The 26,697-nt window shown below is 47.3% G+C and overlaps 1 protein-coding gene across 6 annotated transcripts in view; it reads right to left on the reverse strand.

Annotated features, from left to right (window-relative positions):
- Positions 1 to 1,467: 1,467 nt before the first annotated feature.
- Positions 1,468 to 26,697, reverse strand: part of ADAMTSL3 (ADAMTS like 3) — a 350,744-nt gene continuing 325,514 nt past the window's right edge. For 4 of the 6 annotated variants that reach the window (XM_053223471.1, XM_027068223.2, XM_053223473.1 and 1 more), the window contains 6 exons: positions 24,340 to 24,456; positions 17,785 to 17,968; positions 14,102 to 14,306; positions 8,599 to 8,699; positions 3,646 to 3,860; positions 1,468 to 2,108 (listed from right to left, as the gene is read on the reverse strand). In XM_053223471.1, the coding sequence (XP_053079446.1) occupies positions 2,002 to 2,108; positions 3,646 to 3,860; positions 8,599 to 8,699; positions 14,102 to 14,306; positions 17,785 to 17,968; positions 24,340 to 24,456 (929 nt within the window). In that variant the 3' untranslated portion in view covers positions 1,468 to 2,001. Of the gene's footprint in view, positions 2,109 to 3,641; positions 3,861 to 8,598; positions 8,700 to 14,101; positions 14,320 to 17,784; positions 17,969 to 24,339; positions 24,457 to 26,697 lie in introns of those variants that run through there. The other 2 variants (XM_053223476.1, XM_053223474.1) reach the window with 2 other exon arrangements.

The following is a 26,697-nucleotide window of genomic DNA, read 5'->3' on the forward strand; positions in this document are numbered from 1 at the left end:
GCCACTGAATAATCAAATTTATTTCTGAATCACTTAAGGGTCATGAAAGAAACATTAACTCTTATGTTATAGAAACAGTAGTAAAATACAGTACACAGGAACATCGTTTGCATGGTAACAAAAGTACAAGAAAATTAGCGACTTTAAATACAAAGGTGAAGCAATTTAATAAGAAATTTTGTTAATAAGAAAAATATATGTCCCATGTCTTTATTACATACTGTACAAAATAAAATATTGCACCTTTAAGTCATATAATAAATATATACAAAGAGTATTTTACAAATGATCTTTCTTTTAATTTAAAATCCTTCAACAATCAAGGGTGATTGATGATTAACAACCCGCGGGCTGGTGTGTGTGCCCTTCCCCATCCCCATCCATCCCGGCCACCAAACCCTCCACGTACAGCAGTGTTTATCACCAGTGTCCGTGAGGCTAAAGTCAGAACACGAGGGCTGGTGCTCAGAATGTGGTCGAGAGACTCAGCGAGCTCGTCCACAGACACGTCCAAAGACCAAACGCGCTGCTCACGTCTTTGTGATCAGGTCCAGAGCCACCTGCTTCGGGGGATGTCGTGGCCGGCGCGCTGGGGGCAGCACACGGGTGCGGGTGGCTGGGTCGCCACGTAAGCACGGACGGCCACTGACTTGGGCTTGTGTGCCATCTAAAGCAGTAATCGGCAGGATATAAGGGAAGGGGCGCCATAACCAAATCGGCTTTCGAACTTTCATGCTAGCCCCAGACCACTTCCGCAGAAACACTTACTCCAGGTTTACCCTCCAGCCTGACACTGTCACCAACACCAGCACTGGCGCCAGTTCGAACGCAACCCAACACAACCCGTCCTGGTCCCGACCCTAACCTCAACCCCCAAAGCCAACTCCAGCCTTCACCCTACCGTAATTTCCATTCTCAGCTAACCCAATCCTAAAACTAACACAAACCCTACACTTACTCACCAAATCCTAACTCTGACCTCTAGCCCCAACTGTAACTTCTAGCCTCACCCAAATTCACTTTGGATTTACCGACAAATCAGTCTGAAGAAAAACAATGCTTTACTATAAACAAGTCTTTCCAACCACCGTGTTTCATATTTAGATTACTTTCTTATAATCTTCCCGAAATAAGAACCCTCAGGAATACTATCGTATGCATAAATTAGGTCTAATAAGGCTTTGATTTTCTGTTTGTGTGCAAGAGAATAGTGCTCAGAAGAAGTCTCATTCACAGCTCTTAAAAGAAAGCTTTGACTGCACTTCAAAATCAGTAGAAAAGGTGAATTCCCCCTCTCCTTTGATTTCCGAGATGCCTCATTTGGTCACAGATAGAGCTCCATGGTCGTGAAGCTGGCAGCAAGGTTTCCTCTGTGGTTTCTTCCACCGGTTCCCTAAGCGTAAGGGCAAGACGCAGCTCCCTGCCCCAGGATCCTCGGATCAGTCGGTGCGACTGCCTCTCGTTCACAGCCTGGGCTTCGGGACCCATCAAAACGCCACTGGCACCAATCACGCCATCTTAACGGCGACTGGCCAGGGCTTCCAGACTGTAAACGCTTTATAAACCTGTTGAAACCCTAAAGCTTGGGAGAGAAGAGGAAGTCATCGGTTGCCGTGTGTCCCTCAAGACTTTGGGACGCCGTATGCTATTAGCCTACACGTCACGGGAGGAAGCATGCGACCATGTCCTGGGGACCTGGGCGATTTCCTGATGAGGAGGACACGGGGAGGTCCCACGTGCCACGGCACGCCTGCCACGGTACGCTCGTTGGTCCCGGATGCATCGCTTCAAAGAGCTGGAATTAAAGACCGGCCGTGGGGAAAACGACAGCACAAAACGCCACCAGCGGTGAGTTTGCATCGACCTGTTTGCATGCAGAATCTAGAGTGTTTTTCGTGTTTTTTTAAAGAAATAACGTGTTTCTGAACCAGCTACGTGGGGGAAAGAGCTTCTACACTTCTGGTCTCTTCTTCACAGCAGCGCTACGACCCTTCCACAGGTTTACCCTTCCAGACACGTCCAGCAGCACCTTTGTTTGTAGACATCGAGCGAACACAAGTTGAGATGCTTTACAAACATACAGTAGTGTGTGGTGTCCATGCAGGCTCCTGCAGGGAAGAAAAAACCAGATATCCGTGGAACGCAGAGCTCGTGGGCGACGCAGTTTAAACGCTGTGGTTTCTTTTTATGTTTTTATTTTATTTTTGAGAGAGAGAGACAGACAGCACGAGCAGGGGAGGGACAGAGAGAGAGGGACTGAGCCACCCAGGCACCCCTTAATGGTTTTGTAGCGTTTATTCATTTTTGAGAGAGAGAGAGAGACAGAGCACGAGCAGGGGAGGGGCAGAGAGAGAGGGAGACACACACGCACAGAATCCAAAGCAGGGTCCAGGCTCTGAGCTGTCAGCACAGAGCCCGACACAGGGTTCGAACCCATAGGAGATCATGACCTGAGCTGAAGTCGGATGCTTACCCAACTGAGTCACCCAGGAGCCCTGAGATGTAGTTTAAAAAAAAATCCTCTGAGGGGCGCCTGGGTGGCTCAGTCAGTTGGGCATCCGACTTCAGCTCAGGTCATGGTGTCGCGGTTTGTGAGTGCGAGCCCCACATAGGGTTCTGTGCTGACAGCATGGAGTCTGCCTGGGATTCTCTCTCTCCCCCTCTCTCTCCACACCTGTCCCGCTTACACTCTCTAGCTCTCTCTCTCAAAAATAAATACACATTAAAAAAATCTTTTGAGGAAAAATAAGATAAAGACAGAGAGGGAGGCAAACCATAAGAGACTCTTAAAGACAGAGAAGAAAGCGGGGGCCGCTGGAGGGGAGGTGGGAGGGGGGATGGGCTAAACGGGGGATGGGCGTAGAGGAGGGCACCTGTTGGGACGAGCACTGGGTGTTACAGGTAAGAGATGAATCACTCTGTTCTACTCCTGGAGCCAAGACGACACTCTGTGTTAACTAACTTGAGAATAAATTAAAAAAAAAAAATGTCCAATCGTTACGTCTTGCGCCGGAAACTAATGCAGCGCTGTGTGTCAGCTGGACCCAAATTTTAAAAAGCAGAGAGAGCCCCCACGAGGCTGGAGTTAGAGCCACGACTCTGCACTAGGCTCAGAAGCACAGTGGGCTCCCCGCTTAGCCGGCCGCGCGGCCTCACGCCGCTCTCCGGGGCCTCGCTGCCCTCCTGGCCTCCGTCTTTCCTCTCAGTGCTTGGAACGGCAGGGGTGTGGACCCCTTGGCAAACCAATACAAGCTAGGAGCCTGCTCCCTGGCTACATATATTTATGATTACATTTTGCAAAAATAATATAATAACTATAATATATGAATAACATAAAAATATATGCCTACGTGAACATATAATCGTACAAACAGGTCAAATCTTTAAGAATCGCTGTCCCAGCAGATGAGAGCCGCAGGCAGAAGGGGGTGCGGTGAGGCTGACAGAGGTGGGAGGAGGCAGTAGGAGCCAAGGCCGCGGACATCCAGCTGGTTCGACGGCTCTTCCCAAAAGGACACCAAGCTGCACCCGCATCCAAGGGGCTAATCTCCCAGTGCCCCAAGATGCCACCTGCACCCCGGATGGCCCGTGGCCGTGCCACCAGCCACTGGCGAGGGCACTGGCAGGCCCAACAGGGGTACGTACTATGGCAGGAAGGCCCCACACAGTGCCGCCAGGAAGCCGGTTTCTTTTTCTGCACGCAGTGTCTCTCAGCCACGGGCCAGCAGCTCCTGGTGTGGACGCAGTCGACCCTCCGGGACTGGAAGCCCCTGCCGCAGGCCGCCGTGCAGGGCCTCCAGGGGCCGGGGCGCCAGCACGCGTCACACGCCCCGGACGAGCAGTTCCCCTTCAAGGTGGGTCTGAAAGAGGGGGAAAAAAAAAAGAAAGAAAAAGGAAAAAAATAATGGAAAATGGGAGAAGCAGGGTGTCACTTCGTGCTGAGATCAAGCCTTTTCTCGTGCCATTATTTTCCGTGTCCTCGAGGCTCACCGATCCGGACCCTGCTGGCCAGGAAGCCGACTTGTGTTGGGCACGGCTGGCTGATGAGGAAGGCGATGGCCCCGTCGTGACAACGAGAGGTGAGCACACACGTGTTTCCACTCACTTCTAACACCAAGTCAAGATACACCCCCCCCCCCGCCGCCCCCGCAAAAGACACACTGTCCTGAGAAAGCCAGAGCGGGTCAGTCTAGGCAAGGAAGCAGGCACGGCTCACGGTCTGTATGCTTCCTCCACTTTGCTGGCAAGCTGAGTTTTGTTTATCTGAGCCCTGGAGGTATGTCCGGGCATGAGTGCGAATCTGTGCAAGCAACCTTGTCTGCTACGAGACGGCGCTTACTCTTCCATTTACAATATGGCCACACCAGGCCTCATGCTCAGAGTTAGCCAAGACCATCTGGGGAGAGAGATCCGTCTGTGGCTCCTTACCCTTTAGGACAGAACAGAAGGTTGGTACCCTCTGGTTTTTGAGGACGTTTACCCAGAGGGCAGAACCACCCTAGAGGGCCCACACTTGCTCCCCGAGCCAGGGCTCCTGGGAGGCATCTTTGCGCTACATGGGAATGTCTCCCACCCCACAGGTGACTGGAAGACAGCCCTAGCTTGGCTGAGCCAGTTCAAGAACTGTCTTTCCTCCGTGAGCCTGGAGGTTTCTGGAATAAGACCTATAAACCTGAAGGCTGGAGCAATGGTGGCCATGTTGTGCCACACAGGCCAGAGAAATAGGAAAAAAAATTATTCAGAAGAGACAAAGAATGAAGCAGAAACACAGTAAGCGGCAGAGACAAAGGGGGAAAACCCCCAGGAACTTCTCATTTCTTGGTCACGGCCCTTCCTGTAGTCTGACGGCGTTCTCTCCCTTTGAATTCTTGAGACACGTCTGTATATTCCCATAAAAGGCTCCTGGGGCGCCTGGGTGGCTCAGTCGGTTAAGTGTCCGACTTCAGCTCAGGTCACGATCTCGCGGTCTGTGAGTTCGAGCCCCGCGTCAGGCTCTGGGCTGATGGCTCAGAGCCTGGAGTCTGCTTCCGATTCTGTGTCTCCCTCTCTCTCTGCCCCTCCCCCATTCATGCTCTGTCTCTCTCTGTCTCAAAAATAAATAAACGTTAAAAAAAAAAAAAAAAAAAAAAGGCTCCTTACCAGGGGCGCCTGGGTGGCTCAGTCTGTTAAGCACCCGACTTCAGCTCAGCTCATGGTCTCACAGTTTGGGAGTTCGAGCCCTGCGTCGGGCTCTGTGCTGACAGCTCGGAGCCTAGAGCCTGCTTCGGATTCTGTGTCTCTCTCTGCCCCTCCCCTGCTCACGCTCTGTCTATCTCTCTCAAAAGTAAATAAGCATTTAAAAAAATGTTTTAAAAAGGCTCCTTACCAGTGCGCATGATCCATAAGGAGAGTAGAAACACCACTGGACATGGAGGAAGATGGAGAAAATTGTGATAACCTGATCATCTCCAGGGGAGAGAATGTTACATGTAGTTGGAAGCAGTACTTTGATTAGCCAGGAGGGGGAGACTCCATCAAAATGTTTTTACTTAAACAACACCATCCCCTCAAACTCTTTAAGATTTTACATGGGAAGAGGAGGAGGCTATCCTATTAATTACAGGGCTTTTATTTTCCCCAGTGGTTATGAATCGTAGTTGTTTCAGACAACTGGGCATAGACCCAGCACTGCTCAGCCATACCACGCACAGATGAGCTTTTACTACTGAAAAAAGGTGGAACAAATACTCACCGAATAGGCACAAAAACATGTGTTTTAAAAGGAGACCAAACTGTTGCGCCCAAGTGCTGGGCGGTCCTGTCTTAATGAGAAATCTCCCACCTTTTCTGCATAAATCATTCCGAGCTGACTTTTGTTGTTTCAGGGGCCCGAAGGACCCAAACTGACGGGGCCAATCTCTGCTCTGATGGAAGGCAGGTCCCGGGGTGGGGAGCGGAAGGGGCGGGCAGGAGGAGCCACAGAGCCCATGACAGATGGGAGGACACGGGGAGCTAGGGACCAACACGGAAGCAGAAGTTCCGGAGGCTGGGCATTGATTGAGGACCCAGAGAAAGAACCTAAGGTTGGTCCAGCACAGAGATCCCACCTCCTCCCAGCCGGGGACAGGACTGGGGATGGGGACGTGGGGACATGGGGACATCTGAGCGAGGGGGACACAGTCTGGGCATGGGTGCTACACACACCTGTGCTTCCCTGTAGAAAACAGGAGAGTAGAAATGGTGCTAAAAATCGCAAAGCAACCCTGTTTCTATGAGTCCTCCTCAATGTCTCAACTTTGGAAAGCTAACAGCACGAGAGAAAAGCACCGGGATGTAACAGCAGGGCGGCCAAGCCTGGAGGAAGCAGAGATGATGGAGAAAACGAAAGGCAACTTGACCCCTCCTCGCCTCCCCCCAGCTCCAGGAATTTTTCTTCTATTCTTTCTTCTAAATGCTTCCACCGTTTCGGTTCATCTCCACAACTCTTCCTAAAACCCCACTTTGTCACACAACTGAGCCCCCTGATAGACCCCTCCATGCCTTTGATCCTCTCTAGTATGTCTTGGCATCTTATTTTCGCTGCCATTGGTTGGAGAGTGCGTGGCGAATCTAGCACGTGTCCTGGAGGAAAGACAACGTGGCTGCAGCACCAACAGTGGGGGTGTGTGAGGTCTGGGATGAGGCGGTGAGGGCAGGGAAGAGTTGCCTGTGCAGTGTTCTCTAGGCCACGTCGCATACTTTGGCCACCCTTCCTACTCAGAGCAAGGGAAGCCTCTAGCGGGACTTTAATCCCACAGCGCGGTGGGGTGTCGTGGAGGTGCTATCAGACGTGGTTCTGGAAAGGATTGCTCAGGCTGCAGCGTGGGGGCTGGGCTGGAAAGGAGCAGCAGGTGGAGGGTGACCAGTCGGACGGCCTGGCTGCCGGTAATCATGGGAGGGATGGAAAAAAGTGGATGGGTTTGCGAAAAAAATACAAAGTGCCAAAAGGCATATAAAAAGTAATCAGAAAAGTATGAATTACAGTAAGATGTGATTTTTCACCCATCAGATTGACAAAAATTTTCACAAAGACTGAAAACCTATTAAAATGTTCATGAAAAGGGGGGAACTCTCATATACTCCCGGAATAGGCAATTTTGATGGTAACTTAGTATCAGAATGAACAGCCCTGTCAATCCCATTCCATACCAAAAACTATCCTCTAAGAATACAACCCTTCGTGCAGAAAGATATATGCCTACTGCAGTCCTAAAATGCCTACGGTGGTATTTGTAATAGCAAAAACAAACACACACACAAACAAAAAAAAAAAACCCAAACAATCAAATGTCCATCAGCAATGCAATGAGGTAATGTGAAATACAACAACGGAAAAGAACGGAATACAACAAAGGAAAAGTGAATCTTACGTACTAAGGTGGGGAAGAAGTATCGATAAGGAGAAAAAAACAAGTGTGAGGAAAATACATCCAGAAAGCTCGATCCACTCAGGTAAGTGTCTGTGTTGTAAGTGTTTCTTTGAGAATGCAAAGTAAAACATCTGGGATAATTGACATCAATCTGTGTGTGGTCTCTGTCTTCTCAGCAAAAGACAGAACTAGGTTGCCTGTTGAGAAGGAGGGCAGCTGTTCCAAACATTTTCCATTTGAGGAAAATAGTTCTGGCCTGAGTTGTGTTGTGGGGAATAGGAACCACAGCTGATGCTATGTCGCCAAGCCTTACTGAAGGCTCAAGATGGAAAGTGAGCCAGCTTTCAAGGTCATCTCATTTTTTCCAGCAACACTCAGGGTGGAAGGAGGGAAAAGGAGCCATATATGGAGCATCTTCGATGATCCAGGCTTCTTAGGTACTTTACATTAGAGCAACTACTCAAAACCTCCCAACTGTAATTGTACACGGGCGGTAACGCTCCCTCCCGCACACGAGGAGGCCAGGTAACCCCGATCACACAACGCGAGAGTGGGAGAAGTCCAAAGTCTCTCATTCATGTGCTTTCGGCTCTCTCCCCCACTCTGGGCTGGCTGGGGCTCGCCTCTCTGGGACAGTGGGGGGGGGGGGGGGAAGGAGTCTGGGTCTCTGCGTGACCTCATGGAACAACACCTTCTACCCCAAGCCATCCACCAGCTTAGACTTCTACTAAGAGGGAAGCAGAGTCCTTTCTGGTTTAAGCCCCTTAATAAGGCAAACGCCTCTGTCATTCTCTGCTAAACCACTGTGCCAAAATAGTTCAACAAAACAAAACTATCAAAATAGTTTCTAAGCGGGGGAATACAGTAAGTAGTTCACTGAAAACACGAGGAAGATTTAATCTGTGAACTTCAGTGTTATTAGGCTTTACCAACTTTGTGTACGGAAGGAAAAATAGCTATTCTCACTGCTACTCTATTTTGTTCCCCTCTCTGGGGTATCTCTGTACCTGTTTAACGTTCAAATGATTTGTAACTGTAACAGTACGTGATAACTGATATTTCAGTATAATGCATACTGCCCAGGATGGCGGTATAGGAATCGTCAATTATGAGAAGGGAGTAGACAAGAGACATCATTCCATTCCCAGGCGGCCACAGCCACTGACCGAGGCAGGAGAGGTTTCGCGTCGCCCGAGGGCAGGGCCAGTACCTGCTTCTGTCGTCACAGCCCGAGTCAGAGCTGTTGTGGCCTTGACAAGCTGCGCGATGCTGCGGCATCCTCGCTGTGCGACCCAGGCAACGCGCAGGGCACTGTAACGAAAGCAGAGTGCAGCACGGATGACCTTGTGAGCTCAGGCATGCTGTGGTACCAAGGTCATGTACGGGGGGGCACTGCCAGGGGAAGGTCGGCTACAGGGAACCAGCCCCAGTCCCCAGGGGAGGTCAGCGAGGGTGGGGGTGCAGCTCTGAGGACCAGGCAGCCCTCCTTCAGGGCCAAGAAGACACCCGAGGACCTTCCACCTCCACTTTCCCCCTCCCCCCGCCGGAAACTTAGACCATCTCTGGGGAGAAGGGAAAAGAACAGGGCCAATCTGTAATCGACAGGGCTTAGGTCCTGATAGGACTGTGCTTAAAAGCATAGGCAACTGTCAAGTTTGGGTCTTCCTGCCCTGTGCAAAAGTGGAGGCTTCTGTGTTAAAGTGAGTTCAGTTATAGAAAAAAAAAGTTTTTTGACGTGCAATTCTTAAATTTTCATGTCATAATGCATATTACCTTTTCCTTATACTTTGTTTTACCCTTGAAAAGGCCTTGCCCTCATGCCGATTCTATTCCTGTTCACCTTCTCAGTCATGCCCTTTGTAGCACAAAGGTGTTTAATTTTCATGTAGCCCAACTACATTGTCATCGTTTTCGGTTATTGTACCTAAAAATCCACTTGCTAACCCAAAGCATGAAGATTCATATCTACATTTCTTCCAAGAGCTCTGTAGTTTCAGCTCTTGAATTTAGGTCTCTGATACACTTGGAGTTAATCTCTTGCATATGGTATAAGCTAGGGGTCCAACTTCATTCTTCTGTGCACGCGGATATCCAGTTGTCTGGGACCATTTGCCAGAGAGGTTATTCTTTCTCCACTGAATGGTCTCGTCCCCCTTGTAGGAAGCCAGCCGACACTGATACAGAAATTTATCTCTCGACCTTAAGCTAAAGTCTATTCTAGCGATCTCTAGGTCTATCCCCTGTCTACCCACACTGCCTAGATGACTACAGCTCTGTGCTAAGTTTTGAAACCAAGAAGTCTGAGCCCTCCAACCTTGTTCTTTTCTCAAGATGGTTTTGGCGATTCCGGGTCCTTTCTATTTCCATATGAATTTTAGGGATCAGCTCGTCAGTATCTGCAGAGAAGCCAGCTGGGAGATTTTACAGGGATTGTGTTGAATCCGTTGATCAATGTGGAAAGTGTTCTCAGCTTCACGTTAAGTATTCTGATCCATAAATATGGGATGCCTTTCCATTTATTTAGATCTTCTTTAATTTTCTTAAAAAAAAAAAAAAACCTTGGCAGTTTAACACTAGCTTTTTAAGCAATTCTTCCCCTGTGATTAATTACCTTTGAACATTGAACCCGCTTAACATGGGTCTGTGTGTGTCATACCATTACACTGTGCGACTCGGGGCTACTGTCCCGCACTGACGCTGTACTATCTCACTTACAACTGCTTCGCAGCAGCTGAAACACCACATTCAGAAGGTCTCTCCACACCTCTAGTGAGTGGATTTTCCCCAAAATTTCCTGTGCTCATTTGTTCTCCCGTGTGAATGTCAAAATTATCTTAAGTTTCCCAAAAGCGTTCTGCCGTAGTCTTAGCTGGAATTATATCACATGTTTCGGCCCATTTAAGGAAGCAGACACCTTCACAGTATAGAGGGTTCCTTTATTCGGCCTACTTTTCAACAATGTTTTCAACCATGTCTTCTATTTGTCTTCATGGGATAATTTTCTTTATTGGTTAATTTTATGTGTCAGCTTGGCTGGGTCACGGTGTGCCCGGATATTTGGCCAAGCACGATTCTGGGTGCTTCTGGGAGGGTGTTTTTAGATGAGATAAACATTGAAATCAGTAGTCAGGGGAAAGCAGATTGTTCCCTCTAACGTGGGTGGGCGCCACCCAATCAGTTGAAGGGCTGGAGAGAACACAAAGACTGGCCCTCCCCCCCAAGTAAGAAAGAACTCGTCCTGACTCAGACTGTCTTTGAACTGGGATATCGGCTTTTTCCTGCTTCTGGACTTGAACCGAAGCACTGGCTCTTCCTGGGTCTCTAGCCTGCTGGCCTTTGGGCTAGAATGACAATAGCAGCTGTCTGCAGCTCTTGGGACTTGTCAACCTCCATAACTGCATGAGTTAATTCCTTATAATAAATCTCTTGACACACACACACACACACACACACACACACACACACACCCTCTTGGTTTGTTTCTCTGGAGGACCCTGGCTAATGCAGATATACAGATTTTGGTACTGAAATGTGGGGTGCTACTGTAACAAATATTTAAAAGTGTGGAAGCAGCTCAGGGATTGGGTGATGGGTAGAGGCTGGAAGAGTTTTGAGGTGCTAGAAAAAACTTGGTTGCCTTGAAAGGGACGTTGTTATTAGTACAGTGAAACCTTGGATTGCGAGTAACTTGTTCTGCGGGTGTTCCGCAAGACGAGCAAACATTTCTAATAAATTTTAATTTGATAAACGAGCGATGGCTTGCAATACGAGTAGGACGTGACACGGGATATCACATGATCACAACTGAGCCCAGTGGTTTTCTCTCTCTCCTTCTCTCTCCCTCCCTCTCTCGCTGTCTCTCGCTGCAGGATTGTGGGTGATCGTCTCCCACGTTCAGATGCTCGGTCTCAGGCTGCGGTGTTTGGCAGAGATCAGCGATTTTTCAGAACATTGGAAGGTGCCCACAACTGGCACTGGTGTATTTTTTGTCACTTCAAAGCACCTCGGGACAGTCCTTTGCTTTTCCAGACAAGAGCGAGCTTAAGAATGCTTTGCTCATTCTAGGTCATTGGATAGGCTCCTTGTTAAAGTTGCACAAAAAGAAAAAGATTCCATTGGCCAATAGCAGTGATTCCGTCAGTGATCGTGAAAGTCGTCCTACACAATCACCCTCCTCTTGCTTGTCTCTCTCACACCAGCCACGAAAGCTTTCAAAGTTAAGTGCAGGTTAATTTATTTTTCTTTATATTTTGTATTTTCTTATTATTTTGTATTATATTACGGTACCATAATCATTTTTATAGGAATATTTTTGGGTTGTAGAACAAAGCATCTGAGTTTCCATTATTTCCTATGGGGAAATTCGCTTTGAGATACAAGTGCTTTGGATTACAAGTGTGTTTCCAGAGTGAATTGTGCTCGCAGACCAAAGCTTTACTGTACAAACATTAAGGGGGATTCTGGCAAGGTTTTAGGGGGAAGTAAGGACCATGCCTCTAGGAACCAGAGGAAAGGCGAACATCACTCTAAAGTGGCAAAACCGTGGGCGAATCGTGTTCTAGTGTTTTGTGGATGCTAGACTTTGTGGGTGATGAAATTGGATATTTCACTGGGGAGATTCCTAAGCAAAGTGCGGAATGTGCAGCCTGGCTTCCTCTTACTGCTGATATTGGAACATCAGTGGACACACATAAACTGAAGGAACCGTTAGGCAAAAAGGAACCACAACTGGAGGATTCTGGAAAGTGTCAGTCTATCCACATGTCGAAGGATGAGAGAATACGTTCTGGAGAGAACACGAAGAGTGTGGCCGGGCGATCGCTGTATAAGGAGGTTGGCCATGGGGTCACTCAGCCATCTCAGTGGAAGCCAGGGCTAGAGACAAGATGGCACCACCAGAGACATTGCCAGTTTGGACCAAAGGAACATAGTTGGGACCCGGTTAAGGAAAGCTTTAGAAACTACAGATTCTACAGGATGGGATAAAGCCATTCAGCTGCCAACATGTTTCATCCTTCAGGAAGAGGGAAGAATGACCTGGATTCAGAGCTCACCAAGGCTGTCGGTCCCACTGCACACAGGGTTAAGGCTGTTTGCTCCTCACTTTCAGAGGGTGGGGCCCCCCTCTCAATTCCTGTGGGCCCGCCTGCCCCTGCCTAGTGCGTCAGAGGCAGGACCACTCCAAAGAGTCACATGGGGGAGGCTGCTGTCTAGGGCCACAGGGGCAATGCCATTGTCCTGGTGGGTCTGGAGGGTGAGCATCCAGCCAAAGAAGATTATCCTCAAGTGTTAAGATCTGATGGAATTGACCCTGATAGATTTCGGTCTTGACTGGGACCCATCACCCCTTTCTTTTTCCAGTTTCTTCCTTCCTTCCTTCCTTCCTTCCTTCCTTCCTTCCTTTCTTTCTTTCTTTCTTTCTTTCTTTCTTTCTTTCTTTCTTTCTTCCTTCCTTCCTTCCTTCCTTCCTTCCTTCCTTTCTTTCTTTTTTCCTTCCTTCCTTCCTTCCTTTTTTCTTTTCTTCCTTCCTTCCTTCCTTCCTTCCTTCCTTCCTTCCTTCCTTCCTTTCTTCTTTCTTTCTTTCTTTCTTTCTTCTTTCTTTCTTCTTTCTTTCTTTCTTTCTTTCTTTCTTTCTTTCTTTCTTTCTTTCTTTCTTTCTTTCTTTCTTTCTTTCTTTCTTTCTTTCTTTCTTTCTTTCTTTCTTTTTCTGCTTGTCCCACCCCATAGTTCAGAGGCCATAACTTGTCTGCTTTTACAGCTTCATAGCAGGAGAGGGATTCTCTCTCAGGACGACTCACTTCTCACCCATGCCTGCCGTATGTGGCATTTAGTGAGACTCTGGACTTGAACTGAGGACAGAATGGGTTAAGACTTCTAGGGATATTGGGATGGGATGGGTGTACTTTGCGCACGACAAGGACATGGATTTGGGGGTGGGGACCAGAAGGTGGAATGTTATGGACCAAACTGTGTCCCCTCAAAATGTATATGTTGAAGCTCTAACCCCCAATGTGACAGGTGCTATAGGGAGGTATTAAAGGTTTAATGGAGACGTAAGGGTGGGGCCTTAATCTCTTGGGAATATTGTCTTTATAAGAAGAGGAAGAGGCCCCAGAAATCTCTTTCTCTCTCTCTCTCTGTCTCTCTCTCTCCAGAGAAGAGGTCACATGAGAACACAGTGAGAAGGTGACTGTCTAAGCCGGAAAGAGAGGTCTCACCGAAACCAACACTGACAGAACTCGATCTTGGATTTCCAGCGTCCAGAATTGTGAGAAAATAAACTTCTGCTCTTGAAGGTACCCAGCGCGTGGTATTCTGTTTCAGCAGCCGTAGCAGGCTAATAAGGTTCCTACACATTTCTTTAGAATTGTTTTCCCGAATATTTTTTTATTTATACTGTTGTTCCAGGTGGTATTGGGGGAGGGTTATGAGACTTTTGTGCCCTTATTACTAATGTCCCTCTGCTCCTTTTCTTGGAGGCTTCTCGTCAGCCTGGGAGCTTGTTCCTGCACGGCTGCATTCAAAGAACCCGACTGTGATTTGCCTTTGTATCAGAAGACACAGAGACACTCCAGCTCTAATCCTGGAGGTCAGGCACCTACATTCGTTTTAGAGATCAATCAGACCACCCGCCCCCCCAAATCGAAAATAATGCATTAGAAGTTAAGTGATGATTCCGGTACTCTGAAAACACTAGATTCGTCCAACTTTACCTGGCCCCCTGGTCCAACGACCCACTGGCCGCACGGGTGACTGGAGCATGGCCTTCCTCCCAGAGGCCTGTCTTTGGGAGCGCAGGCCCTCGGAGACATCACCTGCGTGGCTCCATTGGCTCTGGTGTGCACGCACGTCACTTGGCGACTGCGGAATCCTTCCCCACAAGACACAGAGCACTCCGACCAGGCACCTGTGAGCCACCTGGGAACAAAAACTACAGCAGCTTAGGAAGGACAGGGATGTCAGACACCACAGGGAGTGTCTTGAAAGAAAAAAAGAACAATGCTAACACTGCGACCGTTTGGGGGCCATACACTTCTCTGGGGGGATGGACAGCACCACAGAGAACTCCCAGCTCTATTCCCAGCTTTTCTTTTATTCAGGGGAGCAACCGGAATTAGCAGGTGGAAACGAGGAACACAGGAGTGGGGTAGGGCCGTCTCCAAGTATATAAGAGCACTTGCACGGCTCCAGAGAGTAGAGCTAGGGCAAAATGAGGTGGAAATTAAAAAAAAAAAAAAAGTGGGTTTCAATTCATTGAAACCAAAGGGAAGAAAATATTTTCAAAGCACCGATGTGCTGTTTGCTCTGACAGATTTACATGTTATCCCTAGTCTTGGAGGGAAGAAACCAACGTCCAAAGGGGTAAATAACTTGGTCGTGGTCACAGATAACTACATGCCAACGGAGCTGGGATTGGATTCTAGGTTTATCTGACCCTAAAGTTCACACTTTAATGACACAGGACACTTGGAATGGATGTGTCTGAGATGGAGTGCTGTGTCACTAAATATGTTGAAGTTTGGCTGGTTTACCGCAGAGCACGGGTTCCTAACCTGAGCCCTGTGGCTCTCCAAGGGACCACGGGCCTGGATGGGCAAAGAATTAGATCTTCACTGTCACTGAGATATAATTTGAGTCCTCCTTCAGTTATAAGAATTTCAGCTGCAAAATACAGTAGTTTTAGCAATACCTGTGTGATTTTGTTACCGATGGAAACCACAGATATTTTTACATGCCATTACAATTGTAGCAGGCATCTCAAAATACCATGTATATTCATCACCACTGCAAAACTAATGTACCGCCAGATCTTACCATTTAGTGTATTAATGGAGAAGCAAACCTATTATTGTATCATAATTTTCAAATATTTTAGTACTGTATTTCAGCATAATTGGTTTCCTTTGTGATCAAATATATTCTATTTTACAGACTTAAAACCCTTGCTCGGGGCGCGTGGGTGTCTCAGTGGGTTAAACATCCAACTTGGACTCAGGTTACCATCCCATAGTTCGTGAGTTCAAGCCCTGCATCGGGCTCTGTGCTGACAGCATGGAGCCTGGAACCCGCTTCAGATTCTGTGTCTCTTTCCTCTCTACCCTTCCCCCACTCATGCTCATGTTCAAAAATCTTAAAACAAACAAACAAACAAACAAACAAACAAACAAAACCCCTTGCTCTGAGAAGGGAGCCACAGGCTTCTCCAGGCAACCCAGAGGCATCCACGGCACAGAAAGACAAAGGACTCTCGACGTGAAGGGCCCCAGAGTGGGGTGACTTCTGTCTGTCCCTTGTAGGTGTGAAAGCGTATGACTGTGTACTCTAGGGATGTGCAAAAGCTTGAGAACAGTTAATAAATGAGGCTGCTGATAAATTTCTTTTCACGATGTAAGAATCAAGAGGTGACACAACCCAGCCCCCGCGCCTTCCTGCGGCATCAGATGGCTGTTTCCTGAGGGAGCGATGACTCAGCCAAGCGACCTTCCAAAGACGGGCACCAGGAGACACGTCGGCCAGGGGGCCTCCAACAGCCATGGCCCTCTGAGAACGTCCTCCCGGTGTGACCTGCCCCCCACCTCCTCCAAGGCCCAGGTCAGCGGATCCGGCGTGGGCATTCGCACAAGGGCAACAGACTCTCTAACGTTTGCACCACCTCCATTTTCTCCTCAGTAAAATGAGGTTGGTAATAGTATCTGCCGCATAGTTGTGCTCAATAAATGCTACTGTTATTATTATTATTATTATTATTATTATTATTATTTTATTTTCCTGGAGACTTTGGTGCTATTTGCTCAGTTCTCTGCTAGGGACTATGTGATTCAATGAAATCATTCATTCACTTCACACATACCTGTGGAGGGTGCATAATGGGGCGGACGTTGTGCTAAGTGCTGGGATAAAGTGTCCCGCAAACAGCTGTGGATTTACTGTAGGGCAGACAGTCTAGCGGGACAATGAGATGGACTGTGGGAAGAGCGATAAAGACAGATGATAAAGAAGTAGGAGACCCAAGCAGCACGGGGCCCTGGCTGTGCTCGGAGGGGAAGGTCAGGGACGGTCTCCCTGAAAATAGACGAACGGAAACGTCTAAGTGCAAAGAGAGGGAACAGCGTTCTAGGTAGCGGGAGCGGCATGTGCAAAGACTCTGAGTCAGGAGAATGGCGCATCGGAGAGCCAAGAAAATGGCGTGGAGTGGAGGTCAGATAACCAGGCCGGATGAGACCAGCAGTGACACAGAGTGGCAGCCCGAGACCCAAGCAGGGAGGGGCTTCTGTTCTTGGCCTCACGCCATCAGTCAGGCAGCAAGTGTGTGTGTGTTAGACACTATTTTAAGAGATTGTTAATGTCTGTTTACTTTTGAGAGAGAGACAGAGACAGAGGCAGACAGACTGCGAGCGGGGACGGGGCAGAGAGAGGGAGGGACACACAGAATCCGAAGCAGGCTCCAGGCTCCCAGCTGTCAGCACAGAGCCCGACATGGGGCTTAAACCCACGAACCACAAGATCGTGACCTGAGCTGAAGTCAGAGGCTTAACCGGCTGAGCCCCCAAGTGCCCCACGTAAAGCACTATTTTAGACACAAGGTGAAAAAATGCGTAAGACATACATAACCCAGCGCTAGGGATTTCGGCTTTTGCCCTAAGAATGACGAGAAGTGTTTGAAGGGTTTTAAACAAAGAAACATCACGGTGAATTTGTGTTTTAAAGACGATTCTGCTTACAGTGGGAAGAGCCCTCTGGGCGGGGTGGGGGACAAGAATCAGGAGGCTCCTGGAGCAGTCCACGTGAGGGGCATTGATGGCGTGAGCTCCCGCACGAACCGTGGAAATGGACAAGAACAGATGCAGGTGGGAGAAAGCGGGGGGCCTGGGGCACAGTCACTGAATCCAGAAGCCTAGTGGCGGGACGGGCTCGGTGGAGATCAGGAGTTGGATTTTGGCCGTTGAAAAATTACTGATTTCTGTCATCCATTACATAGAAAGGTCATTAGTGGTCTTCACCGCCAGGGTGGAATCTAGGGATGGGCACTCTGAACAGGACCTCCACGCGATCTCCGAGGCTCGACCCACAGAACCAGCTCCACTAAGGACGAGGTAGCACTGTGAGTGCAAGGGAGCAGACCTGAGCAGCGATCAAGGGCAAAGGCTCTGAACACAGATTACCTTCTCCCTTTGAACTCTGGCCTTTGCAGCTGTGTGGCCTTGGGGCAACCTCCCCACCTACAAAACAGGAAACTAACGAGGTGCCTGCAAAATGAGCCACACGAAGCACTTAGCGGAATGCCTGGTACCGAGTACCAGCTAAACGCATCTCCGCGATCGCGGCGGTAAATCCAAATTAGCGAGCCTTCGAACACAAGTAAAAAGCTGGTACTGGTAAGGGCAAGGACACCTACCTCGAGGGGCAGTCCCGGATGTTGCAGGGCTGAAACCCAGCCAGCGGCTTCTGGAGGTGATGGCAAAGGGCCTCACTCACTTCCTGCCCGTTGGCCGTCACACACCGGGGTCTCCGAACTCGGGCTCCCAAGTGCCCGCAGCTGGCAGAACAATGCGTCCAGTTACCGAGCTCCCAAAAAGGCTCTGCAGAAAGGAAATGACACGTCACGACAGCCCAGAATGAGATATGATGATGAGGCTGGAGGGGATGTGGCCGAAGACCACCAGGGGCTGCCGGTCTGGTTCTTTGAGGAGCACAGAGAGAGTAAACCCATCACACAGTGCATTTCATTTTCCCTCCACTGACTGATTGTAATAACTGGTGGGAGCGGTGGCCGGCGAGGGCCCCTTGGGCCACAGGCTGGAAGAGAGGCTATTGGAGACCAGCTGGACCTGCCAGAAGCATCCCAGAGAGAGGGAGGAGGTGTTCTGGGCAGCGGGCTGCCTCTTCGGCATTCTCCAAGCACAGCCAAGAGGACAGGAGGGAGGAGGTCTCCAGGGGCTGCTCTCACCAGTTCTGTGTCTCAAAAGTGGATCAGGCAGAGAAATGAAAGGCTATTTAGCGGGACCTTGGATTAAGCAGTAAGGTTAAAAATGCACTTCGTTCCATTCTTACTTTTCCATTAATTCTTAATCTAAACCTCAGCTTACTCCTGGAACTGCATAAATAATTTGTCACGGAGACATCTGGAAAGGTAAAAATGGGAGTTCCCTTTAGCAAAGTTGAGGCTGACCACCTCCAGCAATTGTGGCTTATTAATTTCAGTCCTCGTTCCAAACGGCCTTTCCCTTCCCTTTGGACGCTCGGTAAAAAGATAAGGTACAATACGATGATGAAAGATGTGTGTGCAACCACAGAAGGTGCCAGATTTTCCTGTCACAATCACAAGTAATTGATGGCTACCAGCTGTGTCCACAGACTCCCTCACAGATCAGAGCGATTTCTGTAACTTATTGTTTTCCAGATTTTCCTGATTTTTGAATTTTTGTCTTACGTTGCATATGGCATCGTTGGCAAAACAGAACAGGACATATTTTTAGTTGGGCCTCCAGGATTACAGTTATTTAAAACAGTTTTTTAAAAATAGCTGGGTTTATGGAGAACCTCCCAGGTGACGAGTATGGAATTAGATACTTGGCCATCAATTTTTCACTTATCCTTGTGGCCATCTCGTGAATTAGATCGGTTTTATTTGCCAAAGTGGGGAAAAAAGCCAAGTGACTTTGCACAAGGTCCTTCCTCCAGAAGGACCAACCAGAAGGAAGGACCTCCACGTGTGTCTGACCCCACATCTAACTTTTTCTACTATGTCATACTTCACAAACACACCTTGGCACTTCAAGGCAGGACACGTGCATTTCTTTAAAAACGTGGGTTTTTGTTTTTGTGTTGTTTTGTTGTTTTTTTTTTTTTTTTTGCATTGAGGTGTAATTCACATACAATAAAATGCTCAGAAATCAGGTGTGCTGTTTTATGAGTTTTCCCAATTGTATGTACATTTGTAACTGTGATCCAAAACAAGGCATAACACGCTTCATCACCCAAAAAGTTTCCTCTTAATTTAATCAGTGTTAATGATTAATTAGGTTATTTTAATCAATTATTTTAATCTGAATTATTTTCATCAATTCCCCTCCCCCACCAGGCAATTACTGATTCATCTCCATCAGTATTCATTATTAGTGTCCCTGTTCTGGGACTTCATGCATGCAGTCTTTTGCATTTGGCTTCTTTTGTTTAGCATAACATTTCTGAGATTCACTCGTATTGATGTGCATATCAGTAGTCCCTTCTCTTTTATTGCTAAATAATATTCCAGTGTCTGAATATACCATGCTTTGTTTATCCATTCTCCTTGTGATGGTCATCATGAAGGGAAGGCTGCTATGAGCATTCTTGGCCACATTTTGTTGTGACCATGTCTTCACGTTTCTTGCATAAATATCTGTGAGCGGAATTGCTGGGTCAAAGGTAGGTGTGTGGTTAGCTTTATCAGAAACCACCAACACGGTTTTCCAGAGGGGTTGTACCAGATTACGTACTAACCACCAGTGTATAAGAGTTTCGGCAGCTTCACATCCTTGCCAAAATCTAGCTCTGTCGGTGTTTTTGTTTTCACTTTTCCAGTAGTGGTTTTAATTGTCATTTCCCTGTGTTTCCATGGCACTGTATATCTTCTTTTGTGAACCGTCTGTGCAAGTGTTTTGCCCATTGTCTTTTTTGGGGGATGGGAGGGTTCATGATTATCTTGTAGGAGTTCTTTATATATTCTAGATAGGAATTCCTCATCAGACATACGTTCTGCCAATCTTTCTTCCCAATCTATGACTTATCCATATTCTTAATGGTGTCCTTGATGACCAGATTTTAATAATCTTGATGAAGTTCCAATTGATCGTTTTTTGGTTTACGGTTAATGATTTTGGATACAAGAGCATTTGAAAAGATCACATTCACTCTCATGTAAGACTTCTCAATAGCTTTGTGTGTTTTAGGAATAAGCTCTAGGATTTTTTTTAAGTGAAGAATAATTAACACAGTGTTACAGTAGTTTCAGGTGTACAATCTAGTGATTCAACAGTTCTGTACATTATTCAGTGCTCATGAAGATAAATGTACTCAATCTTCATCACCTATTTCACCCATCCCCTCACTCACCTCCCCTCTGGCCACCATCAGTTAGTTTTCTGTATTTAAGAGTGTTTTTTTTAATCTCTTTTTTCCTTTGTTTATGTGTTTCTTAAATTCTATATGCGAGTGAGACCATGTGGTTTTGTCTTTCTCTGACTTATTTCCCTTAGCGTTATACACTCTAGCTCCATCCATGTTGTTGCAAGTGGTGAGATTTTGTGTGTGTGTGTGTTTTTTTTATGGCTAATACTCCATTGTGTATATATACACCAAATCTTCTTTATCCATTCATCTACCGATGGACACTTGGATTGCTTCCCTATCTTGGCTATTGTTAAATAACGCTGCTATAAACACAGGGGTGCATATACCTTTTCAAATTAGTGTTTTCATTTTCTTCGGCTAAATACCCAATAGTGGAATTACTGGGCCATCTGGTAGTTCTATTTTTAAGCTTTTGAGAAACCTCCATAGTGTCTTCCACAGCAGCTGCACCAATTTACCAATATTCACACCAATGGTGCCCAAGGGTTCCATTTTCTCCACATCCTCACCAACACTTGCTGTTTTCTTGTCTTTTTGATTCTAGCTATTCTGACAGGTGTGAGGTGATATCTCATCATGGTTTTGATTTGCATTTCCCTAATAATGAGTGATGTTGAACATCTTCTCATGTGTCTGTTGGCCATTTGTATGTCTTCCTTGGAAAAATGTCTGTTCAGGTCCTCTGCCCATTTTAGGCAGACTATAGGTTATTTTGATGTTGAGCTGCCTACGTTCTTCATGTATTTTGCATATTACCCCTTATCAGGTATGTCTCCTGTTCAGTAGGCTGTCTTTTGTTTTGGTGATTGTTTCCTTCCCTGTGCAGAAGCTTCTTCTCTTGATGTAGTTCAATTTGTTTATTTTTGCTTTGGTTTCCCTTGTCTGAGAATACATGTCTAGGAAAATGTTTTTATGACCAATGTCAGAGATATTACTACCTGTGCTCTCTTCTAGGATTTTTATCGTTTCAGGTCTCACATTTAGATCTTTAATCCATTTTGAGTTTATTTTTGTATATGCTGTTTACATATACAGCATGTATATGTATATGTATATGTATATGTATATGTATATGTATATGTATACGTATATGTATATGTATATATAGTCTGGTTTCATTCTTTGTGTGTAAGGTACTGGCACATAAACAGACATCAGGATCAAAGGAGGACAGAATATACAATGAGGAAAAGATAGTCTCTTCAACAAATGGTGCTGGGAAAACAGGAATAAATTCTAGTCTTTACCTTGATCTTCAAAGCCCTGAATGATTTGGTCCTCAGCAACCCTCCAACTTCGTTTCATCCACCCTTTCCTCTCCCCCCCACCTGTGTCCCCATCATGTGAGTTTTCTTTGTGTTTCTTTTCTTTTTAAAGTTTTTTTTAATGTTTATTTATTTTTTGAGAGAGAAAAGAGCACGAGTTAGGGAGGAGCAGAGAGAGAGGGAGACACAGAATCCGAAGCAGGCTCCAGGCTCTGAGCTGTCAGCACAGAGCCTAATGCGGGGCTTGAACTCACGAACAGCGAGATCATGACCTGAGCCGAAGTTCAACACTTAACTGACTGAGCCGCCCAGGTGTCCCTCTTTGTGTTTCCTGACCACATTAAGCTTGTTCCCAGTTAATGGTCTTGCGCTCACTTCCCTCTGCAGGAGAGGCTCCTCCCTCACCCCTATGCATGAATGGCTCTATGTCATCATCTAGACCTGGGCTCAACTATCACCTCCTTGGGAGGCTGGTCTTGACTTTCTTCACCAAAATGGCCATGTGCAATTGCTGTGCTATCGTCCTATTTTGTTTCCTTCACAGCACTCACCACAGAGAAATATCTTATGTGTGTGTTTCCTTGTTCGTCGTCCGCCTCCCTGACTAGAGCGCCAACTCCATGGGGAGCTCTTCTGTCCTGTTCACCACCAGGACAGGGCACGTTATATATTAGGTGCTCAACCAGTCTTCGTTAAATTAATAAATGAGTCTCTTTGAAACGCTGAAGTAGGGATCCACCGAAGGGCTGGCATATTCCAGTTGGTGAATACGTGGATGTGTATTTGTGTATGTGCGTGTAGGTATGTGTCTATAGCAGGTGGTCAAACGAGATAGGCGCCATTGGTGAAGCCAATGTTGAAATATTCCAAAGGCTTCAACTGTCCCAGTGGTTTCAGACTCATGATATCCAATTTTTAAAGTAATTGATTTGAGGGAGTTCCTTAGGCTCACGTGCCCTTCTGCATGGAACCCCATCTGCTTTTGCACCTCCCGTGTCTCTGCCTGGAATGCTGTCCTTCCTCTTCCCAGGACAAGCCCTGAGGCCTGCGTGAGGACTTGGTTGTTTCCTCCAGAGAGAGTTAGGGCCCCTTCCTCAGTGCTGCCAGTGGACCTGGCCATCCTTCTATTAGAGCACTTGTCACACCGCTTCAGAACTGTTCACATGACTGCCTCCCTCTTCAAACTATGAGCTTCCCAGGGGCTAGGTCCTCTCTTTTCCCCAGCCTGGCAAGAGCTTCCCGGGGGAAGAGTCCTCTCTTTCCCCCAGTGCTGGGCAGACACTTGCAGAATGCTGCTGTAGACTGAATGTGTGTGTCTCCCCCAAACTCAGATGACAAACCCTAACATCCAATGTGATGGTCATAGGAGAGGGGGCCCACAGGAGGGGACGGGGTCATGAGGGAGGAGCCCCCATGATTGGGACTAGAGTCCTTATAAAAAAGACCTCAGGGAGCTTCTTCACTCTTCCTGACATGGGAGGACACAGTGAAAAGATGTCTGTGAACCAGGAAGTCCTCACCAGACATCAGATCTGCCGGTGCCTTGATCTTGGACTTCCCAGCCTCCAGAACTGTAAGAAATAGATGTCTGTTGCTTATGAGCCACCTGGTCTGTGGTTTTTGTTATAGCAGCTCAAACAGACTAAGACAAATGTTGCATAAATGGATAATGGTGCATTTCCTAATGGTAGTAGTATTCCTGAAAGACGAGAAGAATATATAACTACTCCTGGAGAATGATGTCATAAATAACATGAATAACATGAGCTGGCCTGTTTGATGGGTGGCCCAGCACTATTCTCTTCTTCCAGGCCCTTCCTGCATCCGAGAAGGTGGGAGCCTGGGAACTACATTCTTAGAATCCCTATGTACACAGTTATTCTTTGGGATACTTTCTGCAAAGGAGAGGCACTCGTTCAAGATTTAAAAGGGTGAAATGACGCAGCCAGTACTGTTCCTGTAGAAACTAAAGCATGAAGTATAACAGGAGCTTCTCTGTGTCCTTCTGTGATTTACCCATTTTTGAGCTACAAGACTCTGAGATCATCAGTACTGGTCTTCTGTGCTTTCAGAATTTCTGACTTTCTTAACCCTACTTCTCTCTCTTGGCCTCCTGAAGACTTTTGCAAGCTTGGAATACTGAGATCAGGTTCTCCTGACCGAACACCGATGCCTAACAAAGTTAGTAAGTCTAGGGAAGAATTTATAAAAAGAGAAGGATGAAGGAATCATTTCCAGAATTCCTAGCAAATCTCCCCTCTGTGAATATTTTACCAAGTTGGCCACCGTTTAGAAACTGGAAAACCAACACCTGTTTTATCACAAATAATGATGCACATTTGGGACATGAGCCCCGCGGGCTTCCCCGGGAACGATTTCTTTTTCAAAACTGTTTCGATATGGAAGGAACGAGTTGAGCTACAGAAGCCTGAGGGCAAGGGAAAAGCCGGCCAAGTGCCTAGGAATAATTTTACTTATCGAGAAGGGCAAGATACGGAGCATCCGGTAGCTAAATCCTTTTCCTCGCACATGCCTCTCGAATGGCAAATCCTTAAGAAGTCAAAATCTCCGACCTGAAGGTAGGGCTTCTCCTGTTGGGTCACTGCTGCTGGTTTCTGTGTCAGATGCCTGGAGCCTATGCTTTTTCTGGTCCTTGGGAAATCCACTTTCACTGTCCAAACGTCTTTGTTCTGAAAGAGAGAAAGAAGGAGCACTTGTTTACCAGTTAAACATTATCTGCCTCTTACTCCAGCTTGGGTGTTCTTAAAGAAGACAGCCGCTAGGAAGTCAGCTCCTGCCGATGAAATGTTCTGTCCTGGCTGCTCAGGCCCACACAGATCTGGGGGTTCTGTGGGGGTGTGTGGGGTGCTATCGGGGTTCAGTTAGAACAGCTGTGCTAAAACGTGGCGTCTGCATGTTTTCAGGGTTTATAGCCTAAGACGATGGAAAAAATGGAGTCCCCCTGATGCCGAAAGGGATTGGAAGAAGCCTCTAAGAAACAGCAAAACCCCTCCTCTTGAGGGACACCTCAGCAGCAGGAGAATGGGTGACGTTTTATAGGGGACTTCACATGGGGGAGATGGCCTTTCTGAAAGGCAGTGAAACTCGAGCATGAGGGCAGGGTGGCAGGGGGACGCCATGTATTGGCAATGTAAGATGTTCTTGATTCCTCAGCCAAGTCATGAGCTGCTCAGCAGGAGGAACCCCTAAGGGAAGAGGTGTGCAGGGCGGAGCTGAGGCAGCCATGCAGGTTCAGGAGTGGAGAGGAGCAGAAGTGAGGGACAAGGCTGGCGCTTCTCAGAGCATGGGGAAGGCATTCAGCAATCAGACAGGCTTGGTCAAGCCTGTTGAGAATCTTCCATTCCAAGATCCTAGAAGACCACAGAGGTCTTTGGGAAGGGCCACAGGGAGGTACACCAGTGCCTTCCTGATCAGCACGGCCAGTGCAAGAGGGGTAGTATGAAGAACGCTCAAAGAGAAGGCTATAAGGGCGCCTGGGTGGCTCAGTCAGTTAAGCGTCCGGCTTCAGCTAAGGCCATGATCTCACGGTCCATGAGTTTGAGACCCACATCGGGCTCTGTGATGACAGTTCAGAACATGGAAGCAGGTTCTCTGTCTCCATCTGCCCCTCCCCTGCTTGAATTCTATGCCTCTCAAAAATAAATATTAGGAAATCTAAAAAAAAATAAAATAAAAGAGAAGGATATATATTTGAGCTTTAGGAAAACTTTCTGTGAGTTTCTTGGGTCTCCTCATGTATGTACCAGGATTAAAAATGACCGCCGACCCCCCCCAAAAAAGAAAGAAAAAAAAATAAAAATGACTGCCCCAACCCTGTGCTACTGTGTCAGAGGAGTGAGTGAACATCCAAGTGCTTCGTGCCCAACAGTGGTTCCAATCCCCACATGGGCACCTCCCACCTATTATGACCCTGGACTCCTCGAACTGCCAACAAGAAAAACCATGGAGAAGGTTCTTTCCCATCATCCTCTTGGTTCAGCAGTGGAACCTATGGTAATCTCATACCACGTCCACCAATGACTCAATTCCATTCATTTGTGAAACACGTATTTAGCTCTTACTACACCTGTGGTAGGTGCTGGAGCTACAGACAGGATTATCGAATGATCCCTAAAGGCCATCTGACTGACTTCTGTGAGCAACTCTCACTTGGTTCCAAACCCTGGCAGGAGAGAGGAGTATTATTTATTGAGTCCTAAAACCTCAACAGTTTAAATTTTTTTATTTTTATTTATTTTATTTAATTAATTAATTAATTTATTATTTATTTATTTTTGAGACAGAGAGAGACAGAGCATGAACAGGGGAGGGTCAGAGAGAGAGGGAGACACAGAATCCGAAGCAGGCTCCAGGTCCTGAGCTGTCAGCACGGAGCCCGACGCGGGGCTCGAACTCACGGACCGCGAGATCATGACCTGAGCCGAAGTTGGACGCTTCACCGACTGAGCCACCCAGGCTCCCCTAAATGTTTATTTACTTTTGAGGGACAGAGTGTGAGCAGGGGAGGGGAAGAGAGAGAGAGGGAGACGCAGAATCTGAAGCAGGCTCCAGGCTCTGAGCTGTCAGCACAGAGCCTGGCATGGAGCTCGGACCCACAAACCGTGAGACCATGACCTGAGCTCGAGTCAGTGCTAAACGAATGGAGCTACCCAGGCGCCCCGGATCTCAACAATTTAAAGTCCATTTTGGTGACAAGAATTCGTTGAACTCCAAATATAGATTTTTAATTTATTTATTTAAACTCAAATTAGATGACATACAGTGTAGTATTTGTTTTGGGAGAAGAACCCAGTGACTCCTCGTTTCCATCCAACACCCAGTGCTCCTCCCAACAAGTGCCCTCCTCATTGCCCATCCCCCATCTAGCTCATCCCCCACCCACCTCCTCTCCAGCAGCCCTCCGTTTGTTC

Source organism: Acinonyx jubatus, chromosome B3 (assembly GCF_027475565.1).
Source record: "Acinonyx jubatus isolate Ajub_Pintada_27869175 chromosome B3, VMU_Ajub_asm_v1.0, whole genome shotgun sequence".
In the NCBI taxonomy this organism is placed as follows: domain Eukaryota; kingdom Metazoa; phylum Chordata; class Mammalia; order Carnivora; family Felidae; genus Acinonyx; species Acinonyx jubatus.